Source organism: Cryptotermes secundus, unplaced genomic scaffold (assembly GCF_002891405.2).
Source record: "Cryptotermes secundus unplaced genomic scaffold, Csec_1.0 scaffold966, whole genome shotgun sequence".
Classification (NCBI taxonomy): domain Eukaryota; kingdom Metazoa; phylum Arthropoda; class Insecta; order Blattodea; family Kalotermitidae; genus Cryptotermes; species Cryptotermes secundus.
Window position 1 is genome coordinate 123,585 of NW_019733846.1, and position 23,430 is coordinate 147,014.

The window sequence follows — 23,430 nt, forward strand, 5'->3', positions numbered from 1 at the left end:
TCACAACAGTGAAAATGTGCGAAATTGCAACAATGTAGCTTGGTTATCGATGGTTCTGTCACGTGGCTTCTGCTATTTGCCAGCGGATCTTCTTTGCGCTGACTGGTCACGCTCGGCTCACCCTCCAATTCTACTAAAAATGAAATGGTATAGTATGAAATGAGGACGAGTTAAGAGCGCGACGCTGAAAGCGAATGCTTCTTCTGTTGCCATGGAAACAGAAGCGTGGCAGAGTGGCTCGGTTAGGAGGAGTCGAAAGCTTACTCAACGGATGATGACGCTTCGTCCCACCTACAGCATCGCTTCAAGCGAGCTGAGCTACACCTACTGCCTTGTCACTGCTTCCTGCTTGTGTTCACAACCCGCCATATCTCTGCTACACGTCTGCAGCGACAGCCGCAAAGATGACTAAACTCTCTCAGTTTAACGTATCCATATTGTCAGAGATGAAGAAGTATTCCACATGGGCTCTTTTTTAACGTAAATTCAAGAATATGCACCTACAGAAAGGAGCCGGGATAGCTCAGTCGGTATAGAAACTTGCGTACGGGCTGGACGACCGAGGAGTAGGGTTCAATTGCCGGGAGGTACAATATACTTTTCTCTTCTCTATAACGCCCTATACAATACGTACCAGGGGGCTGTTTCACTGGAGGCAAAGCGGCCGGTAGATGAATCTAACAACTCACCCCAATCTCGTGCCGAGGTTAAGAACGGTGGATCTAGTACCTCTACTCCACCATACGTTTTTACGGCATGATGCTTTACTATTAAGCCCATTGATAATTTTATCTTTACCTAATTTACAAAATGCTGTTTGTTTGTGGTCTAGCGGTCAGAGTACCTGGCTACAGATTCAGAGGTCCGGGTTCCATTCCCGGCTCTATCAGATTTTTTTCGAGAAGTAGTGGGTCTGGAACGGGGTCCACTCAGCCTCGTGATGATAATTGAGGAGCCATTTCAAGGAAATAGCGGTTCCGGGCTAGAAAACCGAAATTAACGGCCGTGGTGATTCGTTGCGCTGATCACGCGACACCCTCTATCCGCTAAAGTTGGCACTAAAACTGGCCGACAAGCGGCGGTCGCTCGGTCGGTAAAGTTCGCTTGCGGACTAAAATCACGGATTTTCTTTTTGTTTTGTTTGTGGGACATGAGAAACCGATAACATGTTAAATTATTTGAATGCCCATGGAATCTACACGTCGAGACAAACACAGTCAAGAATAAGTTAACTGTACACAGCGGCCACACGGTACAAGGCTTGAACTGTCTTTGCCCGCTCAAACACTGGGATCGTGGGTTCGAATCCAACTTGAGGCATGGATGTCTGTGTGCGTTTATTCTGTTTGTGCCCTCCTGTGTGCAGGTAGCGGCCTTGCGACGTGCTGATCCCCCGTCCTACCGACTCTGTAAAATATTAAGAAATTGAAAAATTGGCCAAGGCCCAACAAAGGGTCGTAGAGCCATAGGTAGGTAGACGGACGGACGGGCATGCAGATAGACGTTATCTGTGAACTTGGAGCTTTTATTCAAGTTTTAAGGCCAGTTTTCTGCTTGTTACCTGACAGTACCGAACGATGCAGATTTAGTGTATTATTATCGTACGACGCCGTTAAAATGGTTGGGTGATTCATGAATGATGAATCAGAAAGGATTTGGAAGAGAGCGACTCTGACCTAATAGAGGTACTTCCCTTGAACTTGCCTGGAGGGACTGGGGGAAATCCAATAGAGATTTCAGTCAGGAGAGAGTTAGTGTCACTGCCGAGAATCGAACCAAGCACCTCTTGAATGAGAACCAAGCGAACTACTATGATAACTGGCTCGGTTTTACTGTGTAACAAAATGTGCTATAAAAGAGGGGCAGAATTACAATTTCACACAGATTTATGTCATAATATCACGCGGAACGGCACTCTGTAGCCCGTATTCATAAAGAGAAACACGTTAATGTTTTAAGTGTTTTCTAATGTGAACCAGGCTTGACTGTAATTCCCGTTGACGTTTCGGTGAGTGATGCAAATATTTCATTCGTCGATTCTAAGTGAGTGATGGCTGTTACAGTTTTTACACACGAATGTCTAGCCTATGTACTAGAAAATATTTTAATAAGCTCTATAAGATAAAGTTAAATACAAACCCAGACCAATGTTATCAAAGAATCTAACGAAAATAAAATAAACACCCATGCCACAGCGTTAAATAAAATCCAACCAAGTAACGAATTATTTTAGTTCATATAAATGTTAATATTCTATCCTTTTATTTCATATGAGTCCTCGTGTCTATTAATGCATGCGCTGGCTGTCTGACATATCACTTCAGGGTCACCTACTTCATGCTGGTTTCATTCTTAGCGTATTCTTCAACACGGAATATAAAGGCAAAATGTTCCTCCGAAACGTCGATTGGCTTTCAACGGTGTGCAAGGCGTTATATATCAGAAGACAAAAGTCTTCAGTATGGCTGGAAGCCTGAATTTCCGGATAAGTCTCTAACACCAGATTTTAAAATAATTGTGAACCGGTTTAGGGGCCCGCTACCAAGTCAAAGACATCAGCTTCGCGTAAGTTTTATTTTTTACTCTGTAAACAACGCGTAGATCATTATAGCCTGTAGGGGGTTTCAAATTTAACAGAATGCCAACTTCTCATTAACAATGTTCAGTAAAATACCATACATTCTTTCGCTCTTACGCAGACGCTTGTATGAATTACCTGCTTGCAAAGTTCCGGCCTATAATCAATATGCAAGCACAAAACTTTGTTTTGAAACTCTCCCATAATGGAGTTGAGTTTTAAACTTTCTTCAATCACGCCATAGATTTTGCCATCCAACATACTCACCAGAAATTACCAGTAAAGGCAGTGCCTTCATAAATCTGCTTTTATATTCTCTGAAGAACAGAGATGCAAGAACCCACAGAGGAGTGAAGCAAGCAGGAAGCGTGGCTTGTGTTCCAGAGCTACCAAAACCAATCCACCAATTTACGAGGCAGTCGCTCACACTATATTAATATAATTCATGGACACAGAGCATTGTATTGTAACGTGTTTTGCCACTGAAGACGCCGTTCAGATTTTTAATCGGTTTATTTAACAACCTACAAATCGTAACTATAATTCATTATGCCAAGGTTGCGGGTTTACACACTTTACAAACCCTGCTCACAAATCTCTTCACGTTCACGATTTACTCGTTACAACTGAACTCGATGACTGCTACACTTCGCTCCATGCCACTCAAGTCGTAGCTGCTGGACTTCACTGGACTCGGCGACTTCGCGATCCGCAGTGTCACTCCTGATCACACACTCTCTCCTCTTCTATATATGGCTTCCAACAGTTGTTTTTGTTTCACTTATATCACTTTCAGATGAACTAAGCAAAGGTCGATGGGGTTGCTTACGAGGCTTAGCACGATCAATATTATGTTTGGAGCTCCCTCGTTTTGGACTCGCGTTTTTAGTTCCTACAGCTGTAATCTCAGAATTAATTCTTTCATCCTGTGCTGCCTGAGACTTAAAACTTTGTTTTCTTGAGGTCTGAAGGAACGATGTTTGGAAGGCCTCTCCAGAGCCATACATCTCAACACATGTAAGGATGTCATATACACGCCTGGACCTCACTCAAGGTGGCACGTCTTGTGGCAAAGGGGACGGTGCGCAGACGAGAATCATTCTTGCTGAGAGGAGGATTCCGACCACTGAAGAGAATATTTCCATTGTGGCCAACAGCGCTGTGCAGGATTAAACCACGGCTATCCAACTGAGATGACCAGGATTTCATGATATCTTGTACACGCTGTATCAATGCCGCCTCATTGTATCTACGAAGATTGGCCCCTGCACTTTTAAGGTGGCTTCCACCACTTCGTCCATCTCGAGAGCTCTGAGCCCCACCTTGGCGAGAACGAACTGTATAACAGTGAAATGTCTTGTGCACTAACACTTCCTGCCCTTGGAAAATGCCTGCAGCAAACTGACTTCCTCCAAGCATAATAGTAGCCCAAACTGGATTGGCTGCAACCTTCAAGGCCATTTGAATTAACTGCTCATCATTCTCTGGTACTTCCTTCTTTCCATGTAAGAGACATCGATACATCGACAGTATCTTGCCATCTTCATTTTCAAAAAAGATCTTGTTATGTCTTTCTGCCATTAGTCTCAAATGTTCACGTTTCGTTTCATGACCATGATCGTTTTGTTCATATTCAGGATATGAACCACTGACATCATCTTTACAGCGTGTGATCCTCGTGGGTTCATTACTCTCAAACGAACTAAGATTTGCAACCGATGATGGTATAAAATCTGAACTTTTCCCATCTTCACTGTCAGCTTCAAAACCCGAAATACGCAACATATCATTTGCAAGTTGTGTAAATTTCTCTTCTGTAACAGGCTTCAAGTCAGCCAGATTTCGGTTCAAATTACACCTATGCCAGTCCGACTTGTAGTGCAATCTTTGTTGAGCTTCATCTTCGAACTCTGCATTACAGATAGAGCAGGACATTGTTTCAGATATATTCAGATCTTCAGGTTTGCAGAGATTCTGGCGTACAGCATTCTTTCCAAGCATGTCATCAACAGAACTTGATCTCGTACATGGTGCTACCTTCATACCTTTAGTCACTTTATTGAAATCTTCTGCTTCAAATATCTTGTACACTGTTACGGCCCAAATTTGAGAGTGGAGATTGTATGGTATTACCCAAATGTTTGAGACTTGCGAAAAGCGTTTCACAGTTATTACAGTAATCTGTAAACACCTGGACAGGCAAATAGGTTAAGAATGTTGGTGCTCAGCAAGTATGTGTACACGCCAAGCAAGACACTTGCCTCACTTGGTCACTAGAGTAATCGTAACAGACCGCTTACACAGCAATAAGACGCAAGGGGTCCACCCACAACCACCCGTGAGAACCAATGAGAATGTTACTATGAGGACTGAGGACTCTGAGGAGGAGGACCTACCCTCTGTCGTCAACGCTGAATCAGCGAATTAAAACGATAAATTAGGGAATTTCGGGGGACTTAGATCATGTTTTAACACAGAATATTCGGTTGTCAGCCGAAGGCTCTCTTCAACATGGGCATTACCAGCGGAGGCAGTGGGCCTGCATCTTGTACTACAAGTAAGTTTATTTACGCTTAACAGCCATGCTGGTTCATAATATTGTTGATGATATTATTGTTGATAAGTGTGTCGAGGGATTTCAAGGTGCAAACCCCAGTGTACCCGATGAGCCCTGAGGGGGGAGAAGAATAGATGTAATATGTATTCAACCCCCGCATTATTTTACGAGATGTGATAGTGTCCCCTGCACCACGAGCTACCCTACTTGTTTATTCTAAGTTGTCCTTTTCCTGTATGGGGTAGTCTAGACCCCGAAATTCTGAGTGAATACAAAATAAGAGGTTCACCCTTTTGGGGAGAGACGTGCTTATGGGCACTTCCTGCAGGTGTTCTCCCCTCGTGATTTCAAAAACCATTTTAATTGGAATCCTCATTTGGAATTCCTATGACCATCCAGTGCTCCATACGTCTGAATGGTCAAACTCTTCTTTAAGGACGACGAATCAAATGTCGATCCTGAATCTGACTACGCCCTCAATAGGCGTGTCTCTGGATGTCCAAGCACCAAGTTCGGGGTTCGAATCCCTTTAAAAACTCAGGCTTTGCCAGCCACGGCGGACACCACGCTAAACTTTTGACTTGTTCACTTCGGTCGGACTCCTCGCCAGTTTAATCACTATCTTCACGTATTTGTGTGTTACTACTGAACTTCAGCGCGGCATCATCGAGTAGTACACTCAGCACCTCCCTGGAGGCTACCTCTCACTACCTGCCGAATCCTACCGCGTTGGTGCATAGTGCACTCACATCCTCTGTTCATTTATCAAGTAACTATAATCAGTATTCCTAATGTAACCTTGTGTAAGCATTTGATTCAATACATCATTCTATTAACCTGAAAACCGACTTCCGAAGACTTGAATTTCAATTCTTAAGTGCTCCAACGATCCCAGTCCACAAGACTTCCGCTCGGTCTACAAGTACTTCCCATCACTATCCTTCGGGATACAATATAGAATCATGTAATCGTCTAGGATGGAGTCAGGCAAGAAGGTTTTATAGTATATGTGTTAGGGTTATGGTTAGTATGTAGGGTAAAGATAGTATATGGGAATTTGATATAAATATAACTAAGGGTAGATTATGTCAGAAGACACATTACGAAGGATAGGGGAATCAGATACAATGTGTAGTCATAAATATACAGGCAAAAGATTCAGGATAACCAAGGAGGGCTTGCATGTCCTCATTAGATGCGTTAGAAAGAGAAAGAGAGGCTCGAGGCCTCCATCCCCGAAGGGGAAGAACTTGGAGGAGTATAACGTGTAGTAAAGACTCTATGCAGACCCGACTGCATGTCAGTCTTGTTTATAATGTAAATTTGTAAATCATGTAAATACAAAAGTGTAAATAGATAGAGTAGATAGAGGAGGATGTACGCAGGTAGTTCTGATTCACCCGTTCGTAACCATCCTGTCCTCATCCGATCCCGAGCAATCCTGACCAAGCGAGGGCTGAACTGACACAGGCAGCAGTAGCAGCCGAAGCCAAAGAAAGATAAACCGGGACCGAGAGGTTAGCGGTATCCTCAGATAGGAGGTGTTACATGTTGCTACCTGTAAACTATATGAGGAGTGGACAAGAAGGAGCTATGACTATATGTCAGGGGGTAGTCCCCACGATAGAAAGGACATATAATAGATGGTGGCAGCTTTATGAGAGAAGGAAACCCCGAACAGGAGAATCCTAGCTAAGGGTGAGCCAGGAGTATGGTGTTAACTCCTTACAGAGTAAGCTGTGGAGGCAAGGAGGGGTACCTGCACACCCCCGTCGTCACGACGTTACATGGGGTACCAACGTCGCGACATCACAAGTGGAGGCCAGGCGGGATACCTCCACGCCCCCCCCTGCTTGCGGCGTCACAGTGGGGGCAGGGAGGGCTACCTTCGCGCCCCCCTGCGCCGCTGCGGCATAACATACACTTTATACTCCATTGTTACTTGTTCAAAATATGAGTAGTATTTCAGCTGTTACAATCCAAGTTTTTACTCACGGAATTTTAAGATCTTCTAATTACACTTCAAGTATCACTGCGCCGTCGCACACATAAATTCTTGAGGTCACTCACTATCACTGATTGTCACGCATAAAATCTTCTAATCACACGTTCCGGTCTTCTTCACGTTCAAAGTCAAAGTCAAAGTTACACTGCGACTTACGGTCAGTCAGTCAGTAAGTCTTGGTATCGAGCCCCATCTGGGGCTCATGACCAGATATTAATTATTACCGTTTGACAATTACGGTCTTATTTTTGTGGGGCGCCCTTTCTGACGAGAGGGCGGTTCTGTCTTATGCATATTCTGTTGGTCCTTGCCAGTGCGGTCTTTCTCGGGTTCGAGTCCCTTGAAACTCGCGACCATATTTTACTGTCTCAGATTTGAGACTTCCCTTTTCGTCGCCTCCTACGACTCGCAGGGTCACGGTGGAGGTATTCGACCCGCCTCCACACGGGCATGGCACTGTGGTTCTCTTATAAACCCTCAGCCAGACAACGGGAAAACGCTTCGCTTCCTTGTTGCCTAGTCGCCGTGTTTACAGGTGTTGCTGGGCAACGCTGTCGAGAGTTGTTTACTGCTGCACAGCAACCGCGGCATGGCCCGCTACGTCACTGTTGTCACCTGCCACGTCACATTGGGAAGCACTGCCACATCACCACGGGGGCTCATGGCTGCTGTGCTTTGCTCATGGCTGAACAGTGAAAACAGCACAGCAGCCATGAGCAAAGCCTGGACGATATAAAGAACCTCCACATCAAGATAGCCAGGTGGCACAATATCTGCCCCATATAAGAGGGACGATGGGAGGACGAACACGAGCCTGCATGGTTTACGAATTTTATTAATGACAATCCAAAATTTTTTTTAATTAGCATCAAGAAATTTTATACAATTTTATAAAAAACTTTACATTCCCAGGAAACTGCTGTGTTTGTGAAATGTTCTATTTTGTGTACTAAGCATTGTAGCATATAAGTGTACGTACTTTACGTCTAAACAATTTATGTGATGGTGGTTTCTTATTTGTAGTGATGTTTGCCCCCTGAAGATGGTCCACAGAGACCGAAACATGTAAGGGTGTTAAGTTTTCATGTAGTAAAAAACTTACAGGTCACACTGGACGGAGTGGTTTATATTTGTTCTTCTTTCTTGTTGCTAAATTTATCTCAGGGTTAATTTTTAAGGAGGTGAGGTTCGTTGATTCGGTAGAGCTGAGGGTCTCTTTATCTCAGAGCCTTGAACGGGCCCCAACTCAGAGAAGGAATAAATGAACACCATTTCAAAAGCACATATCAAGTTTAGGCAAATTATATTATTGAGCACTTTTTTTAACCACTTCTTGATACAACTTCAATATCAGTAACTTTTATGTCTAACTGCTTCGGAGCCCTGTGTGTAAAATTTTGCGTCTGATTCTTACGATTCCGTCTTTCCGACTTTTTACGTCTGATTCCTACGACCTCCCTTTTCCGAATGACGCTAAAACATGACGCTTCCTCAGACATTCAATTCCTTGCTTTCACCAGCGTCACTGCCCTGTCACACCCTTAAATTTCAGTGATTGGCTATTTTTTAAAAATAGGAGTATCTTAATTACATATTCCTCCACTCCGTTTAAAGCTTACAAGAGTTTAAGGATTTTTGACTCCAACGTATTTGTCAGAAAGTGACAAATGCTTAAGCGTCGCTTGGGCCCTAAAAACTTCACTCTTTTTAAGTTATGGCATGCACAAACTGCCAAGTATTGAATTTACAAAAGATTTCTTTATCCATTCACCAACGCAACTTTCCACTCATAAACCTTTGACGGGTGTCTTCCTGTTTCTTGTTGTAAGCGTGGGAAGACGCTTACTCTTACATACAAGAATTGACCTATGTCTCACTACCCTTGTTCATTGCATTTCATTTTGAACAATTAAGCCTTCAAATTAATAAAGTTGATTACATTAAATTAAGTTGCGTAGCAGTGGGACGGTTACAGATGTTAAAATTCCTCAATGCATATCTTAGCCTATAATACCACGTTTGGTCCATTTAAGTACACTTATGTCTGTATTAGCCAAGTGACTAAAAATGACGTGAAGAGATTGTCGTCATGAGCGTCAAGAAGTGGTGTACTCTTAAGATTAACTTATGATTCTGTCAGTAGCTAAACAATACGGTGCCCAATGGCAGGATGGTACATGGATAATGAACTTAAAACTATCTGAAAAAAAAGGTCTTAACCTAATATACGTACCACCCTCGATTTTTCTTGGACCGACTGAGGAAAACTAAGAAATATCTCTGACGACAGCCAGTGTCCCGGCATAAATTCGAACCGAGCAGCTCCAGAGTACGAGTCAAGGGCGCTACCACTACACCAAACTTGTTGGTTCAGAGGTTACAAAAAATCTCGATGAGAATGCAAATTATTAATGAAATAATTGGAACAATATCTCGTAAAAGGGCTGAACTGCCATCACTCAGACGTTACAGCACAAGCAATGGAAGAGATGGGTGCCGATACCGGAGTTTCGTAGGAGCCACTGACGATACTCAATGCCACGTCATCATGAGGACTGATGCACGTTCGCGTTACGAGGGTGACTAGGAATCTTCCTGGGGAGCAAGTGTCGGCCAGCGCGTAAGGCTGACAAACTCACCGCCATCTGTGGGCCGATTGACTAGAAAAATGTGGGAGTCTCGACGTCTCACAACCCTATGGGCCTCGACTGTCTGTTACAGGGATAACTGCTGTTTTTCTTTACTGGTATCAAGCTGCAATACAGCCCCATGCTTGAACATGGCATCTTCCGCCCTAGTCCCCCAAAGTGTCACAACAAAAGTTAGAAGTTTAGCAAAGAAGGAAATATACAAACTACTATTGTCTTACAGTACAAGTTCCTTCTTACTAGAATACTCTTGGGCGATCATACAAAAATGGATCCCCCTCATCAGTAACGGGGTTTCTAAGGCACAGAGAAGATCTGTATGACGTGACAGGTTCTTCATGAGTTTCCATAAGGTATCAGTCTGAAGTGTTCAGCTTTTATTCCACAGATGACACTAGTGGTAGATACTACATGTCTTCAAAATTTGTTTCCATTTCTTTGCATTGTTGCATTGGTTTTGTTGGCTGTGTTTGTAGCACAAATTCCTACCTCCTTTTCTATCCCAGTTCCACGCGGGTGCGTGCTTTATCACAATTTTATTGTATAGTTTCTTGTTATCTCCCGCAGAATCAGCCTGGTCTCAAGTGATTAAATAGCTGTGTAAATCTGACAGGGGTTATCCTGTGATTGCGATTAGCTCTTTCTAAGGAGCCTAACTGAGTAGGTGTCTTCTTCCCCATTCAACTGAGGATGGAAACACATCCAGTTACCGAAACGTCGCGTTTTCTATTTTCTAGACTACCGGACGATGGAAAAAGTCCAAACCCCAGTAATTCAGTAATTCTGTGTTTTATAAATCGTCAGAACCCTTTAAAATCTACTTACACTAAAATGTCTTCAGCTGCACCAGTGTCCCTCCGTGTGTTTGGCTATTACTGCATTGATCTGGTAACCATTCAGAGAGATCAGGCTATTCTAGCATTCCTACAACCCATGACGTCAAACCAGGTGGTTTATATTTATTACTGAACTGCACGAGATGTATGCAAGTAACCTTCGAATGTGATCAAAGTAAAAGAGAGATTAGGCAGTATCGGTGACATCGAGCACAACCTCAACAAATTTGAAGCGTTATGATTAGAAGAGGCAAGATGAAAGATGCGGTATTATAAAAAAAGGGAATCAAATAGACAATGTAGACAAAAGAAACCGTAGCACGCTGTTTGCTTCCCATTTATTTGTCAGAAAGGCATGAAACCTCACAAAGATTCTACAGAGGACGGCGTTTGCGTGCTGAGAGGAGAACCTGGAAATGACATGGCGCATCTCATAATATTGAAACAGAAACGTCTCAGCCATTGTGCTCCACTTCCAACCCAGACGCAGTTCTCTCCCCGTTTTATTATGTATTTATGCGACGGGATCCGGACGGTTCTGACACTTGAAATTTCCCTTCCAATTTTCGTGAGATTCTCCATTATCAACGCGATAGTTAATGATCTATGGAATTAAAATGTCAAACAATTGAATTGTATTTGTGATCACGTCCCAATAATTATGAAGGAGTTCCTCTGCTTGTCGAGGCCATGTTGTACCTACAGGCGCACCTATTTACGTGATGTCACTTCCTATCCATAACTCTCCTTCGTTTTTCTTTCTCTCTCTTTCTCTATATATATAAGGTTGTAACGGTGAGATGGAAGCTGTAGGTGGCTGCAGCCTGGTCCCTCGCTCGCGGATTTTTATACCCTGAAAATGGAGGCGATACGTTCATCCGAAAGGTCGGTTTACACAATATCTACGAGGCGCCACATCCCAGAAGACGGCATTCTTCGTTCATTACCGTGTTCACAAAACCCTCCACTGGACCCTATCCTGAGCCAGAATGATCCAGCCCATACCATCCCATCGTATCGTATCAATCTAAGACCCATTTTAATATTGCCCAACCACCTACATCTTGGTCTTCCTATTGGTCCTTTCCTTCTTGCTTTCCCACCAATATCCTATATGCATTCTTTTTCTCCACCATTCGTGCTATATGCCCTACCATTCTCATTTAAGTTGGTCCCTTGTCACCACGGCAAGGCACTTCCTCAGGTTATGTGTGGACGAGACGGACGCCAGATACAGAGGGTAGCGGCGAATATACTGAATAAGCAGTAGCGGACATCAGACAAGGGACGGTCCTCCATCTTGTGGGGGTTGAGCGTGGGGCTATAACTACTCGCCATAAATTATAAGCTTGTTACGAAAGATCACTAGTAGTCTCTTTCGAAGATTACTAATGATATTTGTTAATTTATTCTAGCTATTTATTTCACACTTGATTATTTATGAAAATACCAAAAAATTCTATTAGTGACGTGTAAGTAATTTCCGTGTGCTTCCCTGAAGCCACATCTCATTGGACCAGAAAACAGAAATCGTTAGTTTCCTACAGAGCACCGAGATTCTAGTGCGCCTCAACTGGTAAGTGTATCGATACGTGTACAGTAATCAGATGACCTTCAGAGTATCTGACGAGGGGGCTGGTGTGCGCAAAAAACGATCGCGCATTACGAGGGTCCTCAGACGGCATGTGAACATGTGAACGGCCAGATTTCGTTAGAGTAAGGTGTGTTATGGTATGAGGACAGAGAACTGACATTAGTGGACTACAATCAGTTGATGAGTCGCAGTATATTTCGGAGAAAGCTCGACGTTTCGGAGAATATACTGCCTAAATATTCTGGATCGAAGAGTAAGCAAAGTAAGAAATCGGGAGAAGTATGCTGCAAGTTCATCATGCGTTTCGCTAATTCTTCGAGCCTGATGATGAAAGCAATATGTTCCTCCGAAACGTCATGCTTCCAGAAGACCGAACTATTTACTTTCACCTCCGTCAGAACCACTGCAGTTATTTGTCCGATTTGAGGTTTTCACAGTGATGATTATGATGAGTACTAATTTCTGGGATGTGACGCCGTGTAATCTGGCAAAAGTTTACTCACATTCGGAGGAACGTATTTCCTAAATCTTCACGGTCGAATAGTATTCCAAGCAAGCGAGTATAATGCTCTGCTTGCTGCTTGCTTCATGCTATTTTCTTGGGATACACTTAGACTCTGAAAATGGAGGTTATGTGACCCCGAAACTTCGCGCTGTCTCTGAACTGTACAACGTTACAACCAAAATACCCTACTCTTTGCTGTTTTATTGCATAATTTGGGGTTCTCTCAGTGGTAACTACTGAGAATAATGTGAAGCTATGTAATCCAGTAGAAATTTACTGACGTTTCGGAGGTACGTGCTTCAGGGTCAAAGAGTACGCCGACTGCTTGGCTTATTATTCGAGCGTATAAATGAGGCTTGACATTCATCCATAACGTCAGTAGACGTCTACCAGACTATAAGGTGTCACATCGCAGAATACAGTCCTGTTTACAGTTACGATGTTGTTGAAGGAGCGACAGTCGTGCCACTCGCGCTTCCAAATTCAAATTGAGTTTGCAAACTAAGTTGCGGATTAATTCTAACCCCCCCCCCCTGCCCATCCCCAAACGTTGGTCGCTTCATAACCTGGCATTGCAATGCTATTTATTAAGAGTGACAAAAAAGGTGACAGTTTTCATAACCTGTCATTTTAAATTTGGTTGCACATAAATATTCATATGACACGTCCTGCTTTTTTCACTTTCCCCCCATACTGACGCCTATACTTATGAAACTCTGTACATATTTCAAAACAAATACGTGATCCGTGCAAATACAGTACTTTTATAGCTGTCAGCTCAGTCTAAAGACGAGTAACCCTTTAAACCCCGAACCCAGAAACTCGGTATAAGTTTTAAGCCGAAAATATTAAAACCAAATATTTCTAATTTCTATCTGCCGCTGCTGATGACGCGAATACAGCCATTCGTCCACTCGGACTACGAGCTGACATTGAAATACTGAGCGTTTTATCCAATGAGTTTGGCAAGACTGCTGGCCTATAACACAAACCCTTTACTATGAATTCCCACATAGTACGGCAATGAAAGTGCTTACCCCTCAGAAATAGTACCTACATCCCTTAACTTATTCTTATTTCCCCCTTCTGACAGAAGAAAATCGTTGAAGAGTGCACCCTTCTTGGTGGTAAAACGGTGTAGTCCAAAGAAACGCATCGCCATCGGATTCAGGGTCGAACAATAGGCCAAGCATAAGTAGTCGGCAAGCTTAGCTTCGACCGTGAAGATGTAAGACATACGTCCCTCCGAAATGCAATGTTCCCTCTGATCTACACTGAACTACAACCCGGAAACCCGCAATCTTCATCCTCAGCGTTGTGAGAACCTCAAATTAACACTGCTCTATTTTATATGTTCTAATAATTATATTTCTCTATTTTATTCAGCTACTACGCGTCAGCGTCCTTTCCACCAGGTCCACCGCGACTTGTTCCGCCTCTGAAACGACCTCGGCTCATGGTACCCCCGGCCAGACCTGTCATCAAGGCTACCATCCCTCAAAAGCCGCAGACAACTCCGATGAACCAACTGAAGACATACAGTAAGTCGGCCTTTTTGATGAAGAAAAATGTGAATATTATTAAGAGGGCTGGATTTAAGGGCGGGAATCCCGGGGCCTCCACAAAGCACAAATAGAATACACAGATTTTATTAAGGCATTTGCTTCTCTAAAATCGAGAGAACTTAGTTTGCATGTTTAATTATTATAAGGAACAAGAACAGAAAGAATATTACTGTCATAACCTAAATTTGTTGTTAAAGATAGGGGCCTCAACACCTTGGTTGTCCCGGGGCCTTCACGACTGTAAAACCGAATCTGATCAAAAACTCATTAAAAACTTAATTTAATCAGAATTAAATAAGAATACAGTTCATACCTCACAGGAAACACATTATGTCACCACTACAAAGCCCAAACGGTTGATGCTGTTTTGGGAAACAGTTGCTGTTTACTGTGAGAACCATAGGAACACACAAATAATATAGAGATTTAGTCCGTAGCTCACAGGAAACACATTACGTCTCCGATACAAAGCCCAACCGGTTAATACTGTTTAGGGAAACAGTCGCTGTTTATTGTGAGAACCATACGGAACACACAAATAATGTAGATATTCAGTCCGTACCTAACAGAAAACACATTACGTCTCCGCTACAAAGCCCAACCGGTTAATGCTGTTTAGGGAAACAGTGGCTGTTTATTGTGAGAACCATACGGAACACACAGACACACTGTGTGGGCAGAATGCAGAATTTTAGTATGCTGCAGTAACCACTAGTAATTAAAGGGTTAAACCTCTTGCACCGAAAGCATAACGCAAAATATATTGTGGAGAGACCAGATTCGTGTATCTGCAACTTATTATCCTCCAGCGAAGAGAACAATCCTCTCCGGCAAGTACTGTGAGAGCTGAAATGTTCGGTCTGAACGTAGCACTCGTACCCTGAAGCTGAAAGGGTCTCTAAAAAGAGAGTATAATAGTCAAAGTAGATGAGTTCTATCCACATCTTGCCTCGCCTTCTGTTCACTGGGAGAGAATGTACGGGCAGAATATTAGAATACCGAAATATGTAATCATACACTTACTATTAAAAGTATACAGTATAATGTGCGTAATGTTGCAGCGAGCCGTAAAATAACGCAAAAAAAGAGCACTTAATTTTAATAAAGTCTGCTCATTTCAAAAGACACTTGCTCTTTTCATAATATGAATCTTTATGCACACACATACATACCAACACACACAAAAACTCCGTGACCTGTAGCCCGCAAGTGACCTATACCGACCGAGCGACCGCAGTTTCTCTGCGAAGTTAGTGCCAACTTTAGGGGATAGAGGGTGTCACGTGGTCAGTGCAACAACTCCCCACGGCCGTTAATCTCGGTTTTCTAGACCGGAGGCGCTATTTCCCTTAAATAGCTCCTCAATTATCCTCAAGAGGCTGAGTGGACCTCGTTCCAGACACACTACTTCTCAGAAAATCTGGTAGCGCCGGGAATCGAATTCGGGACCCCTGGATCTGAAGCCAGGGACTCTGACCACTATATTACAGGGGCGGTCCATATATACATACATAAACCCACCAACCACGCGAATCCCCACGATCACACTTAAACACTATCCACCACTGTAGCAGCCCGGATTCGATCCCAGGAGATGCTATATGGGATCTGTGGTGCACAAAATGGCACCGGGGCAGGTTTTTATTATATTACTTCGGTTTCTCCTGCCACTTATCATTCCATCATCACATTCACATTCACCAATCTCTCTATAATTGACGTTCCACGGTCCCAATACTAGCAGCGTCGTTAAACATCCAACTCCAAAAGAATCTGTCATTGATGATTCCACACAGAGGACTTTCGCGATGTCCTGCTCCTTTGTTACAATATGTTACGCTCCGATACTTTTCTCTTATGTTCAGAATGAACAATATATATCATTAGGGACGCCAGGCCGAAATGACTTCAAGGGGTTTTGCGAGCGAGTGTGCACTTCATTTTCACAGTTCGGTGAATACGTCAAACCGTTTCCTCAGAACAGAATAACTTTCCGACAGTTCCACCCTCGCCGAGAGTGGGGTTTAAAAATATCTTAAAATGATCAACGACGTAGTTAATTTCTGACTTAGTCGCAACTAGAAAGTTCCGGAAAAAAAAATGTTCCTATAAACTTCACTATACCTGTCTACCTCTCTAGTGGTCCTCGTGTATCAACCAGAGAACATCTGAGCTGATTTGAAACTTGCTGACACATTTCAGTTACAGTTAAACCCGGGAAATAACTGAGCACCCGTTCGCGTTTTTGTTCGAACTTCCAGCACATCTCGCATGTAACTCGTTAAATAGTTATCAGATGAAAAACTGCCCCAACAGAAGCTGTAGAGGCAAATAATAAACACAATGAATGCCCCGCACACTCTTAACATTAGGTCTTAACGGTTATAATGACAATTAAAAAGAATACACCGAAATCTCTAAGTTACATTATATGTAAGCTCCGTAACACGTTGACCGCCTCTGTGGTCTAGTGGTCAGCGTTCCTGGCTACAGATCCAGAGGTCCGGGTTCGATTCCCGGCGCTACCAGATTTTTTCGGAGAAGTAGTGGGTCTGGAACGGGGTCCACTCAGCCTCGTGATGATAACCGGGTAGCTATTTCAAGGAAATAGCGGCTCCGGTCTAGAAAACCGAAATTAACGGGCGTGGGGATTCGTTACGTTGACCACGCGACACCCTCTAGCCGCAAGAAGTTGGCACTAAAACTTGCCGACAAGCGGCGATTTCTCGGTCGGTATAGTTCGCTTGCGGACTGAAATCACGGAGTTTTTTTCCTCCCATAATATGTTACATTTCAGTTTTCACAGAGATATCTACGAAGAATACCATGCAACACAGTGTAGTTGGGAAGGTCACAGACGTTTCGGAGGAATACACTTTGGGGCCATCGCTGTGAGGACCTCAGAGCTTTCCTCTGTTGTTTTGGAGGGATGAATATGAACATTCATTCATCAATGACTCCACAGCCCTTTGTTTGGCCCTGACCTCATCTTCAGTTTCGTAATCTTTTTTACACAGACGATAGGACTCCTTGGACGGGGGATCAGCCCCTCGCAAGGCCTCTACCTAAACACGGAACAACACACAAACAGAATAAACGCACACACAGACATCCATGCCTCAAGTGGGATGAATATGAACATACTCCATGTATTTACTTGGTGGCAGCGTTCGTTTTTATGTTAAACAGTGCACAGTCTAAAGCTTTGTTAATTTGCATTGGTCTCCTCTTTATGTAGTTCATGAAGCCTTTGTAGCGCAGTCTATGTTGTAAAACAAAGCAATCAGTAAACCAAAACAATTAAAATTCCAATCTCGCCATACGGCTGCTCAGTTTGTGATGGATTATTCACTTCCTATTTTTTGTGTGTGTTACAGGAAGCTATTCGGGGCACGCGGTAGCGTAATTTTTTGAGGAACTATCCTAAAAGTCAGAAGGTTGCGGGTTCGATTACCGATGAGTTCACTGGATTTTTCAATTGGCCTAATTGTTTATGTGCTGTGTTTTGTTTGAAAGTGTTTATGTGTGTTATTTGTCTGTTGTCTTATTGAAATACCACTGCCACCGGGTCAAAACCCATTTTCAGTTAAATAATAATAATAATTATTCCAGCCACATTTTGGCCTTGAGTCTCCGCCTCTAATAGAAACGAGTATCAGGAATCTTCCTGGAGGTAAAGGGCGGCAGCCACGTAAGGCTGACAACCTTACCGCCATCTGTGAGCCGATTATCCAGAAAATGTGGGAGCCTCGACGTCTCACAACCCTATGGCCCTGCACAGCCTGTTAAAGGGATAATTTCGCCCTTTATAGGGAGTTATTCATTTCACCTAAGAGCTGTGCTAATTGTAAAAAGTGGACGTTTATTTGAAGACGATGTTACAGTTTATATTACTGCATACTGCACGTGGAGAATGTCACACATTTTCTGACAGCACGCCACTGACTAGAATGTTGCGATGTGGGGGTAGGGGCCGTTATGGTCAGTTGGATGCCGCTGGGCAGCATTCGCTCTGGTGTAATGGGGGGAATGGCCAAGGGGCATTATAACAGTAATAAAAATGGTCCATAAATCGCAGTGGTATTGACGCAGCCAGACAGAGAAACAAAACACTTAAACTGCCATTGTGGTAGTGCCATAGTACAGACAGTCGAAGCATTTTGGAAAATATTCAGCCTTTCATAGTCTCCACCCCCTTTCACTCTGTCTCCTTTCCACCCTTTACATTGACAGGGAATTGGAAGTTCCAGTATAAGCTGTATTTTATTTTTACCGCCAGAAATGCTAGTGGTCCATATAAATTCTGGCAGAACGCACGATATAACGCTGCTGTATGGGTATACAGGTGGTTCATGCAGTCTCCCAACGCAATATTTCTTCCTACGGCTTTATTTATCGATTTTATCCATGAGAAATATATGTGTACCCTACATTGCTGACGTGTTGAAACGAAATGCTGCTGGACACGAGTCTGGAATACCAAATGGGACACGATCTGTTGTCATCGGTTCGGTTATTGACATCAAGTCAACTGGTATGGACTGCACCAGTTAAGACATGTTATTAATGATACAAATACCAGAATATGGCATTGACAGTGGTTGTTTTTTAAATGAAATCATGTCAGTTTCACCGTCCATCAGAGGTAACAGCAAGTACTCGTACACTTACTCACTTAAGGAGCTGAGCCCTTCTGGAGGAGCCGTAAATTCTGCAGCTACTCAAGAATTTTCTACCATTTTATGGAACCCGAAGGTTCATTACCGTGTTCACAAGAGTCCTCCACTGGTCCATATCCTCAGCCAGATTAATCCAAGCCATTCCATTCCACGCTATCTTTCTAAGATCCATTCTAATATTGTCTAACCACCTACGCCTTGGTCTTGCCGGTGGTCTCTTTCCATCTGGCTTTCCCAACAATATCCTATATGCATTCCTCTTCTCCCCAATTCGTGTTACATGCCCTGCCCATCTCATCCTCCTTGACTTGATCATTCTAATTATACTTGTAAGAGAATACAAGTTATGAAGCACCAGGTACAATATTTGATAATTAAATTGGCCGTCCATCTGAGGCTACGGCCACATTAACTTCGAATTTGGCACAATTAGCGATATTCAGTCTATTGCAGTACACTACAGAACGTTGTTCGGCTGATCCATGTTGTAGTCTCAGTTCCGGGAGTCTGTCGTTTGATTGCAGATCGAAATGGACAGCAGTCATCGGAAATGTATTTATTACATAGGCCACACACCGACATACGTCAAGAGATGTAACAGTCAAGACACGATGTCTGCGACATGACGCAAAGGAAGGAGGACAGTTGAAACGAATGAGATTATGAAAACCGCCGCACACCGGTCTGAGTCATCATGCTGACGAGTCACGAATGAAGCAAAACTGCGTCTTTTGTCTCATGTCTTGATGCCTGTCTTGAGGCAGTTGGTGTGCGGCTGCCCTTAGATATAAGACCTGTTCTGAAAATATAATTTTCAAAGCGAAGAAACTTCTGATTCCACAAAACGTGTGAAGAAAAAAGAATAAACTATGTACTCTCTTTCAGTAAAAGTAAAGTTGTCCCTGTGCTTAACTACTTAAGCACTATGTCATGAAGGCGTATGGAGGAGTGGATGTATAGATCCCGATACAATCTTTCAGTATTCGTTTCATTCGCTCATTGATTCTCCTTTATGTGCTGAAATACAATTATTGTTATGCTTCTTTACAATCTGCATCATTACAGAGTATTAAGTAAATGTGCTGTAGGGGGTTAGCTTGCAAGGGAGACATCCAGTGATGTTTCTCCTACATGTAGTCTATTTCATTGCTTGATGATGTCGTGGGGCCATGTTCTGGTCAGTCTTCTTGTCACTGGACGTTGGTGTATAGCTCTTCTGTTAATTCGTTGTCATGGTTTACAGTTTGGTTTTTGTACCTTTCAGCCACTCTTAGTATTTCATTTTTGACGAAGGGTATCTGTAGGTCGTTATGGAGTGTAAGGTTGCTCACATGCCATGGCGCGTCTGCAATTGCCGTTAGTGTTTTTGATTGGAATCTCTGGATGAGACTGATTGTCGATGGCTTTGCACATCCACAGAGTTGAAGACCATAGGACCAAATAGGTTTCAATATAGCTTTGTATAGTAGTATTTTGTTAGTCATAGAGAACTTTGATTTATATTGAGAAGCCAATACATTTGACGATATTTCTTGTCAAGTTGTTTTCTTTTAGTCTGGATGTGTTTTCTCCAAATGAGCCTTTGATCGAGGTGGAGGCCGAGATACTTTGTTTCTGTGGCTGTAGGTATTTGCACGCTGTTCATTGTTACTTGTGGGCACATTTCGTGTCTCGCGGTGAATGTTATCTCGACAGACTTCGTTTGATTAACCTTTGTTCACCAAGTGGTGTACCAGTCGCTGAGTAAATTAAGGTGATTTTGCAGGTTTTGAGACGCTGTTAGCGGGTTTTCACTAATACCTACGAGAGCCACGTCATCAGCGAAAGATGCTATCTTGGTGTTTTCGATTTCAGTTATATCAGCTGTGTAGAGCGTAAATAGCAGTGGCCCCAGGACACTGCCTTGTGGGACTCCGGATTTAATGGGATATAGACTGTTGGTCTGAGTGCTTGACGGAGAAGTTTCTGTTGGAGAGGTATGGTTTTAGAAGGAGATAGTAATTTTGAGACAGAGAGTTTTTTAATTTGAAGAGTAAGCCTTGGTGCCATATTTTGTCAAAGGCTTGGGATATATCAAGAAATGCAGCGTTACAAAATTTCTTTTCCTCGAGACTCGTGGAGATTTCATTTACAATTCTGTGAACTTGATGGGTTGTAATCTGTCGCGAAATCCGAACTGATGATTGGGAAGCACTGTTAACAGCTGCGTATATCCTTTGAAGCAAAAGTCTTTCCAATACTTTACTATGTGACAGGTAGCAGACTAATGGGTCTATAAGACGATAGTTCTTGTGGGAGCTTTCCAGGTTTGTGTATCATTATTATTTTGGCGTATTACCAAGTTGTAAGGAAGTAGGACAGCCTTATACTTTACGTCCGAAGTGGCCCGTTCGTGCCAGTGATGCGTATAGTCGTCAAAGTCGCCAAAGTATCCCGTTTTGACCAGTCGGGCATTTAAAAATAGAGTATTTTTTATTGCTAGTGGGGTGGGACTAAGTCCCCTGTACTGCGGCAACTTCTGGCCTATTGTACCAGCCCCAGATGATAGGTGAGGGTGATTCTGGAGCAATTAGTGGAATGAAGATTGGCAGGGGAAACCGAAGTACTCGGAGAAAACCTGCCCCAGCGCCACTTTGTCCACCACAAATCCCACTTGACCAGACCCGGGTTCGAACCAAGGCCGCCGCGGTGGGAAGCCAGCGACTAACCGCTTGAGCTATGGCGCGGCCCTAAAAATAGAGAAACTAAGGAACCATTATCGTTGTTCTTTGTAGACCTAGAGGCTCAACACAACAACAAAGAAATATTCAAAGAAGAATTCCTTTAGAACACCAAAATAACCTTCGAGGCTCCGAAGAACTGTAATATAATCCAATGCACGAGATGTCAGTCCTACGGCCACTCTAAAACGTATTGCACAAAGCCATTCAACTGCGTAAAATGTGGCAAGTCGCACGACAAAAAAAAAACATGCCAAAAACCAAAAAGTACACCTGCTAAATGTGTCCTACGTTCTGGGGACCACCCTGCAAACTACAAATGATATACTGTGTGCAAAGACGTAGTAACAGCTAGAAATAGGACCGCAAGAGGGCACCAATCAATCCAATCACAACTAATCAATCAGGAAACATCAACAGAAACATAAACGCAAAACAAGCTACTTATCCTCAGTATCATGAACACACAAACGCACAAGCAGTAAAATCAAACAACCAAACCGAGACATCAATAAATATGAAAACCAATTCTCATCTTTCTTAAACGAATTTGATAGCATGTTTGCATATTTAGTAAGCCAGAACAGCATGATTATAAACTTATTAACCACTGTCATAGGAAAGATAAATCCGTGAACATACTCAGAATAACCACGCGGAACGCCAACGGACTGCTTAATCATAAGCAGGAGGTAATAACATTTCTAAACTTAAAAAAGTATGATATCCTACTTATCTCTGAGTCCCATTTCACCGAACTGACAGCATCCAACATCCCGCAGTACATCAGCTACAGTACTCCCCACCCGGATGGCACTGCCCATGGAGGCTCGATAATAATCCTTCGTAAATCTATCCCACACAGTGAATTAGCTAAATTTCAAACAGATAAAATTCAAGCAACCATCGTCGAAATTAAGGCCTCTACATGGCACTTCACAATCACTGCTATATACAGTCCCCCACGGCACAGCATATCCACAGATGAATACAAGGATTTCTTCCAATCCCTTGGTACCCGATTTATAGCAAGGGCGACTGGAATGCTAAAGACACAAGCTGGGGCTCGAGAATTATCACGACAAAAGGCCGAAATCTTCTACGAGCAATGACTAATAATAACTATAACTTCATAACTAACGAAGAACCTACTTACTGGCCAAGTGACCCCAAGGAAATTCCTGATTCATTAGACTTTTTTTTAACAAGTGGAATAGCAAGAGACAACTGCGCAACAGACTCAAACGCCGACCTCACATCTGATCACACCCCAGTTATAATCAATTTCAGCACTATAGTTATCAAATATCACTTCCTCCTAAACTAACTACAAGAAATAGCGACTGGACTTCCTCACAGCGACATGTACAAAGTAATGGAAACCTCAAACTGCGACTGAAATCTCCAGAAGATATTGATGAAGCAGTGCAACACTTCACCAGATTGGTGCAGGGTGCTGCCTGGAAATCAACCCAAACTGCGACTGAAATCTCCAGAAGATATTGATGAAGCAGTGCAACACTTCACCAGATTGGTGCAGGATTCTGCCTGGAAATCAACCCAAACTGCTACTGTAATCTCCAGAAGACATTCATGAAGCAGTGCAACACTTCACCAGATTGGTGCAGGTTGCTGCCTGGAAATCAACCGAAACTGCGACTGAAATCTGCAGAATATATTGATGAAGCAGTGCAACACTTCACCAGATTGGTGCAGGATTCTGCCTGGAAATCAACCCAAACT

At 43.1% G+C, this 23,430-nt stretch overlaps 1 protein-coding gene across 1 annotated transcript in view; it reads left to right on the plus strand.

The window, feature by feature from the left end:
* Positions 1–23,430, plus strand: part of LOC111868275 — a 107,774-nt gene that overhangs the window by 50,260 nt on the left and 34,084 nt on the right. Inside the window, exon 2 of the mRNA XM_023858775.1 lies at positions 14,110–14,264. Coding sequence (XP_023714543.1) covers positions 14,180–14,264 — 85 coding nt within the window. The 5' untranslated portion in view covers positions 14,110–14,179. The remainder of the gene's footprint in view (positions 1–14,109; positions 14,265–23,430) is intronic.